The 12470-nt window shown below is 38.2% G+C and overlaps 1 protein-coding gene across 1 annotated transcript in view; it reads right to left on the reverse strand.

Annotated features, from left to right (window-relative positions):
• lmbrd1 (LMBR1 domain containing 1) overlaps positions 1 to 10997 on the reverse strand; it is a 48595-nt gene extending 37598 nt beyond the window's left edge. The window contains exons 1-3 of the mRNA XM_006800763.2: positions 10902 to 10997; positions 9102 to 9278; positions 7446 to 7509 (exon numbers count right to left, since the gene is read on the reverse strand). Coding sequence (XP_006800826.1) covers positions 7446 to 7509; positions 9102 to 9278; positions 10902 to 10967 — 307 coding nt within the window. The 5' untranslated portion in view covers positions 10968 to 10997. The remainder of the gene's footprint in view (positions 1 to 7445; positions 7510 to 9101; positions 9279 to 10901) is intronic.
• Between the last annotated feature and the right edge of the window lie 1473 nt (positions 10998 to 12470).

Consider the following 12470-nt stretch of genomic DNA (forward strand, 5'->3'; position numbering starts at 1 on the left):
TACTGATCATGTGAAAATTCAATACCATGGCTGATATCTCATAGAAAACCTTTCTTACTTGCATGTCAACACTGAAACTATCAACACTGAAGACACAGAGGATTTCAGGTATTTATTTAAAAAAAAAACAAAAAAAACAGAATTTGCACATGAGCTTTTTGCACAGGACAATTGCGCTGACTCATATTTCTTAAAGGTATATCAGTAACAAGTTTGCTGTGACTGGCATGTGTCTGGGACTTTCACATGCAGCAGTCTACTGCTGTTTTACATGCGGACTTAGCCTCTGGCAACCAGATTTCAATATTTGGTGACTGGCTCAAGAGATACAGACGGTTGTTGGAGAGTCACAGGTACCACCCATGGCTCTTCTAGTCTGCCTGTCGAAGTGTCCTTAGGCAAGATACTGTACCCTAAAGTTTAACAACTGATCATTTCAAGTGCTATATAAGTACCATTCAGCAATATTTAAAGTCCACTAAAGCAGCAAGCAGCAACTTAAGACAGACACTGTGGAAACCTCCAAGTTATTCTACAGGTTTCAGTTCTTTATGTTGAATATGTAGGATTTGCATAGGCCTCTCATATTTTCACAGAAAGCCCAGCTTTTTCCAGCTGGCAGCAGACCTCATTACACACACACACTTTGAGGAAAGAGGGTAATGTGAAACTGAATTCATACGAAAAAAGGGACTGGCTGCATTCACACTAAATTTTCATCAGCTCTGTCCTCAAGGTACTTCAGATCAGCACCATCAGTACCTTGCGTAAGGACACTTTGGCGTGTGGATTGAAGAAGCCGGGGGTTCATACCACTAGCGCTCGAATTAGCTGATGACCCCTTTTACCTCTTCTATTGTATATGATACAAGGTGAGGCTAAGTGTTCACTTAAAATCTGTGTCAGTATTTTGAGCTGGGGAAAAAAGGAGCAGAAAAGCTGCTGCATGGGTTGTTTCTTGTCCTTGTGTGACTATGTTTCAATTGTCAAAGGCCCCTCTGTATCACATAAAACTGCTAAAATAAAACTACAATTTGTCAGTGTTTTCAGAAATGCTCTTAAAAAAAGCATTAGGCTACCACTTTACAATAAAATTCACTCTGCACATGTGGGTGGACCAAAAAAAAAAAAAGAAACTTATTGTTAGTGTATTTGCAAGAGGACTCCTTCCTCGCTAGCTTCTCTTCCACAAATGGCATTAAAAAAAGGCAGGGAGAAAGCCAATGATTTATTTAAAGGGCCCAGGGGTATTTTGCCCTGTTGCTTAAGGGTCTTATGCACCACTGCTTTGAAGTACTGAGCAGTCCAAGGAAATGTATAAATGGACAGAGGAAGGAGATTGAAAGGCTAAGCTTTCAAACTTAGGGTTCATCAAAGATCACAAAAAGGTATTTGGGCTCTAAAAGGAAGTGGCTGTTTCCGTTGCAGACGTTCTTCCCCTTTGTCGACTTAAAAGGTACACTGAATGTAATAGTACACCGTGTAGACTTTGTGAGCAACTGCAGAGTTTAATAAGTAATGGTTCAATCTTGATTCTGGCATTACAGATGTATTCTGATATAGCTGTTACCTTTTCATCACTGCTGTTCAGGTTTTTGCTCAAAGTGCCCCCTGTGCAATACTCTATACTCACGCATTTACTCTAAGATCTAATATAAAATGAAACATTTGCTTGAGCAAAAGCTTAACATGAACACACAGATAAATTTTAAAAATGGTTTGAAGTAACCTGTAAATGCCACAATGGCGAACACTCCCACTGATTCTGTACAATTATGTTGTTTCCTAAAAAACAAAAAAAGAGAAAACATTCATGTGAAAAGGTTTATCAAAAAGAAAGAAAGAAAGAAAGAAAGAAAAGGCTACAACAGAATTTTCCAACCCTATAATTGCAATTCTATGACTACCCTATGTTTGTAAAACTCTTAAGGCTGATTATAAAGTAAAATGTGGCTGCAGAGAAGCATGTCCATAGAAAATGCACATTAAAAATAATAATAAAAAAACAGCAGAAATGAACCAAATGACAGCTATGTAAAGCCATCAAATTATTTTAAAGATCAAATAAATAACATGGGGAGTTCTTCAAATCATTGGACATGCACATACTTATTAACTGTGACCACCAATGAATATAAAACAGTCTACTTCAGAGAAAAACATGCCTCTCCCATACAAATAGAAATCTCTGTCAACCCTGTAATTATACTATTTGTGAAGAGACAAATGGACAGTGCTATCAAATGTTGCCTTAAGGAAAATTCATCTTTAAAGGTTACACTTGAAAGGAAGCTGTCCACACAATAAACATGGAGCTAGGTCTCCACCTACTGGCAAATAATAAAGTGATGGCCGTTATAAATAAATAAATAAATAAATAAAAACCAAATCTGTCTAGTTCTACATAAACACCGATAACAAAATGCACTATGTAGCTAAAATTAGATTCAGCATATTTTCACTTTCAGTCTCATGCCGCCTTCAGCAAAGTATGACTTTGCTAAGACGCAGCACAGTCCTCTCATGCCGTCATCTTCACAAGCACCTAGTCACAGTAGACATTTGATCACATAATGATGCATCATGAATCCCTTCTGAGTTAAAACAAAGAAAAAGGAGGTAGAAAGGTAGAGATGACTGGAGAGCTAATCTGTAGAAATCTCACATCGTATGACCAACAGTCATCTTGTGTTTGGTACAGCAGAAAGCAGCAGAACAACAAGTACAATCAACTGACGAACATGTCAGTGTGACAGGTTAATATTCTGCACCGCTGAGCTCATAATTCAATTCCAATATTCAAAATGTGCTACGATTGAACAAAACGTTGCTCCAAACAAACCCATTATCAATCTAAACTCCAAGGCTGAGACTTTTGTATTCCAGGCAGTTTTACAAGCATACATCCTTCCATATCAGCAGCCAAAGGTTACAAGCACAGCATACACTTGACACAGCTCTGATCACATGTGCACATGCTTGAAGCAAACAGCAAATTCCTTCAAGCTTCTTCCCTACCCCTCTTCTGACTTTAAGCGTCTACGGCTTTTCAGCTGAATAACATTATGCACATAAAAAAGCCTCTCTTTTGCTCTTTGAATGACATAAAAGCATATAATGCCTACTTAACACACAATATAAAACATGTAGTAACCTATAAAACTGTGTGGAATGAGCATCACAATATGAAGTGCTACATAAAATCCGGCAATTTTAGCTGCCACTCAAAGCAATTACAGAAATTGTGACTTAAGATTTCCTCTCAAAGGCTCCAACCAGATGTACTAAACCAATTATTAAGCCAACTATATGTGCTTTTCCTTTAATTTGGGAAACATTTCTTGAGTGTAACTACTGTACCATGAACATGGTTTCCAGGCAGTTTGGCCATTAAATGAATTAAATTACTGACAAGACACAGCCCTGCATTGAAGACTAAGCCTAATGAATTATTCATATTTCTAAATCTCTATAAAGCAAGGTTTCATTTAGGGGGATGTCTAATCCAAACCATAGATAGCAAAAGAAAAAAAGTCATCCTTATGTATGAAATCATAAGTTTATGTTTAGAGCACAATATACTATGGCCTGAATGCTGAGGGGCAGTGCTGTGGTCTGTGCCTTTTTTGGATTTTGGAGGGAGGGTGTCATTATGCCAGAGGAAGTGGTTTCTTTGATGGGACTGTCTGGGCATGGAGACAGCTTGTCGTCCTTGCATTTGGCGTTTTTTAACAGACGGTATAAAACAGTGTTGCTGACAGCCACTTTAAGCTAGCATCTGTTAGAAAACACACGATCTAGAGACTTTGGCATGACTGAATTTGCTATCAACAAGGACAACTTGTGTTATCCTTTAATATAACAACCATGAAGACATTTCAGAGGCACCAACAGTTTTAAGCTTGTAATTTATCAGTCAAAAAGTCTGGATGTTGTCCATGATTTACAACCACATACAAATACTGTGTTACGAACTTGCATTTCATGTGTTTGTTTTGTGCAGTTAATGTATCTGTTTATGTTAATTCAGCTGTGCCAGGGCCCTGCTCTGATTGGTGCGTGGATATACAGCCCAACGTGACTGGTTCCAGCTGGAGGACCCGCCCATTAAAAGGAGGCCAGAGTGCCGCAGCGGGAGAGGTTCTCGCGTCTCTCCTCACGACCCAGCAGTATACCTGTGGCAGCCGCTGGCTGCAGTGCTGTTTTGGAAGTTGTGGAAGTAGAGTGGGTAGGGGTGAGCTGCAGTTGATCACCAGTTTTCTCCTGTTTTGAATTAGTTAAGGAGGTCAGACTCTGTCTTTATTTTTGACTTTGTTTTGGAAAGGTCACGGGTGCGGGATTTGTGTAGATTTGTTTTTGTTATTTTGGCCTTGGCTCACCCTACGACACGTAGTGTCCTTGGGCAAGACACTTCACCCGTTGCCTACTGGTAGTGGTCAGAGGGCCCGGTGGCGCCAGTGTCCGGCAGCCTCACCTCTGTCAGTGCACCCCAGGGTGGCTGTGGCTACAACGTAGCTTGCCATCACCAGTGTGTGAATGTGTGTGCGAATGTGTGTGCGAATGTGTGTGCGAATGTGTGTGCGAATGGGTGAATGACTGAATGTGTAAAGCGCTTTGGGGTCCTTAGGGACTAGTAAAGCGCTATACAAATACAGGCCATTTACCATTTGTTGTCCTTCTTTACCACTTGGTAAATAAATCACATTATAAAGAACGTATTTGTTTCCTGTTGCTGCTTGGGTCCTGGGGGGGGAGCGAGTGCCTCACTCATGTTATTGCCTGGCCCTAGACGGGTTGTAACAACTGGAATTGCAGAGTCATCCTTGGAGACTAGACCTGCCCTTTCTCATAGCAAAGGAATCAAACAGGATAAGTCCAAGATGCTCAAAAAACTTCCTAATGATGCAACCCAGTGTCAAACAAAGCCAAAAACAAAGTGTCAATAAATACAAGCTAAGTGTGACAACTACAACAAGCAAATCAAATAAATCTTGGTGAACAACAACCATCCTGGAAAGAAGTACTGTTGAATAATCAGCCATCAAGCTATCTGCAGATTTTGTAGGTTTTGGATTAATACACAGAATGCAAGAATAAAAATCCCCCAAAATATAATAATTATTATTAGAATTATTTTATTTTTTTAAAAAACAAACAGGCTCTCAGTTGTGCCATCCTTAATGTCAATTCCACCATGAATATAATAGTGGAAATATAGTAACCCCAAACTCTAAAATGTATTGGTACATAATATTGAAAAGATTTAGAGTCTCCAAAGAAGTGTCTGCAAAGACTTATCTTCAAAAGTAATATTAAATATCTGTGAGGCCCTCAGGTGGAACTGCATTAAAAATCCACTTTTGAAATTAATACCAGAAAGTAGAGTTTTGCTGCATTCATAACTGCCATTTAAATCTCTGCCATGAAAAAAGCCATATCTAAGAAATCAAAAAATTTACATCTCCGCTCATAAAAAGCAATAAACTAAAAATAATTTAAATCCGGTTGCTATCCCCTTCAAAGTTTTTTCATTGTGAACCACTTACAGCACCCCTGCCACGTTTGAGTCAATTCCTGGAGGTTCTCATCACTTTCATGTACCTCAAACTTAAAATCAGACATCAACTTCTGTATCAAACTTAGTCAGCCTTCATTCTAAGAATTATCAGTGTAAATGTCCAGTGACCAAGCCATCAAGTGAGAAGGATGCTTGGCTACATTCACACGGATGTGCACTGTGACTTTATCCCCCACTGTCACACTACAAATGTGGAGTACTACTGTAAAGTCATTATGCATCTAAGAGAGAGCTTCTGACCCTCTGAACTTTATCTCATTTAAGATGAACTGCAGCAACGTAGAACACAGTCCAACTGTTGGATGACTAAAGCTGTAAGCTTTTTTTTTTTCTTTTTCTTTTTTTTTTAAAATCATAGACACTTAGTCTTCTCTGCCAGAGATGAGAGACACTAATCCAGCTAGTTATTCAGGCACATTTCAAAAGACAGCAAAGGACACATGGAATGGGTCACTTGCAGAACTGTGAAGGCATCATTAATGCTAAATGATCAAGTTTTGAAGGAACATATATCACCATCCAGATAATGTCTTTATCAAGGAAGGCCTTCTAGCTAGAAGGCTCCCAGCTAGCTAGAAACCTAAAACTACATCCTGCTGCTATTAAAACATCAAGTCCTGGTGCTAAAATGCCTCTGAAAATATACAACACATTATGCAACAAAAAAATATCACACATCAGGTGTTGTTTAGCTGAAATACTGTCAAGCAGCAATTGGAAAATCAATTGCTTTTGAAGACTGTAGTTAAAGTATATATATGCATCACATCCTTATCATTTAAATGGTCCATACGGTCATGTGACTTCATCACAGACTGACCGGTTTTGTAAACCTGTTTAACAAACAATTCCTGCCATTTTACATGAAGAGTTGGTAACCAAAAGGCCAACTCAGCAAGCAGCATATTTAATACATTATGAACTTGGTCCCAGTGAAACAAAAAAACACATTCTCTACAACACACAAAATAAGGCACATTAAAGTATTACAAACATATGCTATTAAAGTAAATACTATGACATTACACAAGTATGTAAATTTACGAAATAAATTACCTAATTTTCAACTCTTACGTTGTTAAAAATCCCAGGGTTGTGGAACCAAATGATTGGAAAGGCACTTAATTTGTAACAGTAAATTCAATTTGTTTATTGCTACAAAGGACAAACCTAAGTGGAGTGCTATTTAACATATACGACTTTCTTTAATGACCAAAGCTGGCATATTGCCCAGAAACACAATAAATGTTTGATCTGATTTACAGAATAATCGTGTAAAACTGTTTTCGTTCTTCAACATAACCCTGTGACAAAAACTCAAATTTGAATTCAACTGAATTTGTGATGAAAAGCTGGTCTTTAAAAAGGCCAGATGATGCTTTAGAAACAGTTAGCTATTGTTTGGGCTTTAAATATATCCTCAAGTCACAGCCTGACTAAAGCAGCTTCAGAGCAGGTAAGCTCTGCAATCGAAGTTACTACAGAGAGATGCCCTGTGTGAAAATGAGTCACCAGTGTGGGAAACAAAGAGCCTATGTGATTTCCAGAGTTAGACTGCTAACCCTCTAGGACTGCTGCATAGATGAGACAGGCCCCAGGTGTTACCAAAATTGAACTGGCACCTCATTCAAATCAAAGCAGAGATAAGATCAAAATAATGACGTAACACACTTATAATCATGTAAGATAAGTAAATAATTCAAAAGCAAACATTGAAAACAACGCAAACTTAACCGCTGTGCAGTTAATAATCCTTTTATAATTTAAGTGTTTATTACATTTTATTTTCACATAATGACATAAATGTCAACAATTTTCATTGTCTGAGTTTATTACCCACATAAACTATGAAAAAAAACATACTTACTGTAATATCCATACAACACAGTATCTTCAATTTGCCCTCTTGTCTCATTGTTTGCTGCCCATTCCTGCCATGAGAAAGACAATTATGAATATTAATTTTAACATTTGTAACAAGGCTGATTCATGACTCATGTATAACAATAAATGAAAACAGTTTGCAATAATCGTTCTCAAAAAATGTATTTAGAATAACAGCATAAATAAATACCATAAAAATTAAGCCTGAGACAAAAGAAAAAATATTGCACTGATGAATGATTTAGCAGCTTACAATCACACAAAGCAACAAATTACCTAATGTTCAAACAAAAATATTATTAAACACACTGAACATATTACACATCTTGATGTAGATGTACACCTACTGACCACTTTATTCAACTGCTAATCAACTGTTCATTAATAAAAATACACCATTAGCCAATTGCATGGCAGCCACTTTAGCCATGCAGACATGGGGAAGACAAACGGCTAAAGTTTAAACTGAGCATCAGAATGTGCAAGAAAGGGGATTTAAGGCTATGTTCACACTGCAGGTCTTAATGCTCAATTCCGATTTTTTGATCAAATCCGATTTTTTTGTCTGCTTGTTCACACTACAAATAAAATGCGACAGCAAACGCGCTCTAGTGTGAACTCTCAAAGCGGCCCGCATGCGCAAAAGAAGACATCACTCACAACGCGCTCTGTTTAGACCCACAGCAAACAATATTGTTTGACTGATGGCCCTTAATATAAAGACTTCGGACTTTACGTTTCCCAATTTTTGCTTTAAGTTATTTTGTTATTTACATAATAATGTAAATAAGCTAATAATTATCCTTATTGCTGTTTTAGAGAGGAGCGGTGCTTCAAAAGATAGTTGCAGATTTCTGTCAGAATCTGCAGATTATACAGTACAAATAAAATGTTCACGTTTCTCCAACGTTGTCTTCCCAACAGTTTCACTGACATCTACACTGGATGGCCAGGAAGCATTCGCGATGTCTTCTCGGGCGCTTCTCCGGAGCTGATAATTGGTGTCTGTCTCGTGTCAGTGACGTAAAAGACAGATTTAATGCGACATGACCGTTCAAACAGCAGACGCTTTCTAAAACATCAGATATGTATCGGATTCAGTACCACATATGAAAGTGACCCAGATCGGATTTAAAAATATCGGATTTGTGCCGTTCACACTGTCATACCATGATCGGATATGGGTCGCATAGGGTCAGAAAAATCGGATATGATGCGCTTTCGCCTGCAGTGTGAAAGTAGCCTTAGTGATTTTGAACTGGTGCTGATCTACAACAATCTCACACAGTTTATACAGAATGACGAGAAAAAGAGCAAATATCCAGTAAGCAGAAGGGAAAATGTTGCCTGGCCTGAGTCTCGATTTCCCAACTCACTGATGTGCAGACAACAAACCCGCAACTGTGCAATGCTATCATGTTAATACGAAACTAAAATCTTTGAGGAATGTTTCTAACAACTTTCTGAATCTGTGCCCAAAGGACTCATGGTGGCTCTGAAGGCAAAAGAAGTTCCAATCCTGCACTAGCAACATATACCTAATAAATTGTCTGGCGACTTTATTCAAATGCAACAATAAGAGAAAAAAATACAACTGAGAAATGCATTTAGATTTTAGGTTGCAGAACAAAATACTAACCTTATAAGTACCATTGGGATACTTCATGAAAGAAACAAGGAATATGTCCACTGGTAGAAGTGCAGACGTGATCAAAGCAATAGCCAGAGCACATATTGCAGTGATAGTTGAAATAACTTCACTCTCCCGCCGACTTTGAAATTTCCGAATGTAGATCCAACAGAACACGAGAATTACCTTAAAAACAAAAAAACAAAAACAAAAAACCCAGTAATTAAAATAAAACAAAAGATTTAATAATGTCATCACGAGGAACACTTAAAATAAATAATAGGGCAGCAAAAATACTTTTGGCTTACAGAGCTCTATTACATGTAAAGGCAAAAAAAAAACCCAGAAGTAAATTCAATCAACTATATGCAGTACAAGGTGGCATTTGCATTTAATTTGGAAAATGTCAACAGGGTTTATAAAAATCAAACTGAAGCAAACAAGCAACACACTAGAGGTTGGAAATCAGTAAAATTATGCTACATAATACAATACCCCTGCAACAAAGTCTACCTTTGTAGTGTTATATATCCTTGAAATTTAAAACACACCACTTGTAACACAAAAACAAAACAACTGAAATCTAAGTATTAAACAACAAATAGGACATTATGTAACTTTAAAAGCCTGACTGCAGGTGCTCTGGAGGAGCTGATCCGATTATATCATACTCCCTTCTCAGAGTGACAGGCAATAACACAAAGTCTATTTCGTAAGAAGCAAAAAAAACAGACTTACTAGAAAGGTGATACGAGTGGTACACTTTTTAAAAGATTGTTTAAATTAAGCAATAACATACACATGTATTATCATGCTGTTCAACGTTTAAAGGGGGAAAACGAACAGGAGAGGAATTGACATTGTAATGGGAGAGAAGCTCATTAGACAAAAGCAATAAATGGGCTCCAAAATGACAAGGTCATATTCCAGGCACATGTGCTTTAAGAGGTGAGGACACTGCAAACACTTGCCCCTTCAGCTTAAGGGCTGCCATTCGCAGACAGGATCAATTAAAGGCCCACAGCTTTACGCCTCCGGCTGCTTGCTCTGCCAGGTAATGGCGAAAGGCTCTGCATCCAAATAAGACCCATTGAGAGGTCTGAAATAAAAGGGTTGCTTAGTACTGGGCAGAAAAACAGAGCAATTTATTGGCATCCAGCCATTCTTCTGGAGGACTTGTAATTTAGCCATGTGATGTGGGTATGAATGACATTTGGGATAATGAGGGCTAAAATGGGCTGCAGATTATCAAGCTGAACAACTTTAAGACGTTCATTTATCATCTACAGAAGTCTCTATTTATGTCTTGCTGGGGGGGGGGGAGAAAACTACATAGTTGTCTTTGGTTAAGGTTGGTTAATGTAGTTTTTCCAATTTCAGCACTTATTTATTCGTAATAAAAACAGTGCGTTTAAAAAAAGGAGACACTTTACAGTACAGCTGGTTGGTTTTATACAGGAAAGATCTAACCGTGGATGTTACATTTTTACGAAATTAAGAAACAATACCAGATTCCTATTCTCCACAAAGTGGTGTTTAACAATTCCAATGTTACTAACAGTACGCAACACCAAAATATTCTAAACAGTTCACTGAAAGCCTCTTATAGGGCGACAGCCTGTAAGTGTGTCACGGCTAATGTTAGCTAAAACCAATCCAAAGACAGTGCTGGCGTTAATGCGCTGTAGCCATGTTGCGCCGATTAACGCCGATGTTAAAGCAACGACTTCGCCTACTAGCACAACTCGGGCTAACCGTTTACCGCTCCACTACTTTATAAAGCGACTACGTAATGTTGTGCTTCCTTACCAACAGTATAACGGTGAAAATAGACCACCCGAGCACAGACTCTGTTAGCAACGACTGAGCCGCCATCTTCACTTCCTGCAATAACAAACCCACGTGCTCCTGTTAACGTCACCACGGTGGAGAGACGGGCAGCTGACCGTGACGTCTCCGCAGGAAAACGCGTTCAAGCGTCCATGCTGAACTGATAATCGTAGATTTTTTATCGTGATCTGCAGAATTTAAGTATGTGTGATAAAATACAACACATCTAGTCTAGTCTGCTTCTTGACTAGAAGCAACACAAAACAGCCAGTGAGTGAATGAATATTTAAGCTGCAGGTATAATCTGTATAGTTTTGTAAAACTCCCATCAGCGAGGGGAAAAAGTATTCAACAAGAAAAATATTGTCTTTAACTTTAAAAAGACTGAATGTTCAACTAAATGTTCTTTTAACTGAATTTCTGGCGTTTTGTTATTGCTGCTATTTATGGCTTACATCAACAATAAAGGGGTTAGCATTGATCATCTTGCTACATTGCGATGTTCCGCAAGACTTGGATTCTGACATTAATGTGCAGTACTTTGGAAAAGTATTGAGCTAACTCATTTTTGTATATTTTGGTAGTAAAATGGGAAATACTGGCTGCAATTTTTTGTTATTGCTGCTCTTATAAATAGGAATACAGCATGTAAGGCAAAAAGCAGTTTATACTATTCTAGTGAACTTGAAAATCTAACATGATCACATTTAATCTTTAGCACAGCCTGAACCTTTCTTGTCATCTCTTTAAGTAGTCTTGAGGAATAGTTCTCCAGGCTTCTTGGGGGACATTCAAAGCTCTTCTTTGGATGTTGCCTTTTGTTCTGTTCTCTGTCAAGATGATCCCACACTGCCATTGTTGAGGTCCAGACTCTGGGGAGGCCAATCCACGATATTGTTCTATTGTGTGTTTTTCTTTCCAGGTATACTTTTACTGCATTGGCAGTGTGTTTGGGGGTCATTGTCGTTTACCTGACTGTATGTTCCTGCATTCATCAGTCCATCAATTTTGACAAGATCCTGAACACCACTGGCTGATAGAGCCATGATAGAGCCTCCACAGTATTTTACAGAAGGCTGTCAACACTTACCAGTGTCCCTCTTGAGTTCTTGTATAGTTTGGGATGCCTGTTTCCCAGTCTTAAGAATGGCATCTCAACAGCCAACTTTCCTTGGATACCATTTCTGATGAGACTTCAGCAAACAGTAGATGGATTAACTCAACGGCTAGATGCATCTCTCAGGTCCTATGTCGGAGTTTAATTTCCTGTTTCTTAAGAGCATGATTTTCACTTTTTATCTAGTGAAGATATTTTTTTTAGACCTGCCACTTCTGTTTTTGTCCTTCATTTACCAAATTTTTAAGGACACACTGCATACTGCATTAATACTGCATAAATATGAATGAAAAAACAGCTGGTGTCCAATGAAAATTTTCAAAAAACCTTCAAATGTCCTGGAGAACTACTGCTCAGGATCACTTTAAAAAATTTAGAAGAAAGTCTGGTTCCTTGGAAGCAAAATAGAAAGAAATGAGGAGTAGCTTGAG

Source organism: Neolamprologus brichardi, chromosome 13, assembly GCF_056152115.1.
Source record: "Neolamprologus brichardi isolate AB-2024 chromosome 13, ASM5615211v1, whole genome shotgun sequence".
NCBI lineage: Eukaryota > Metazoa > Chordata > Actinopteri > Cichliformes > Cichlidae > Neolamprologus > Neolamprologus brichardi.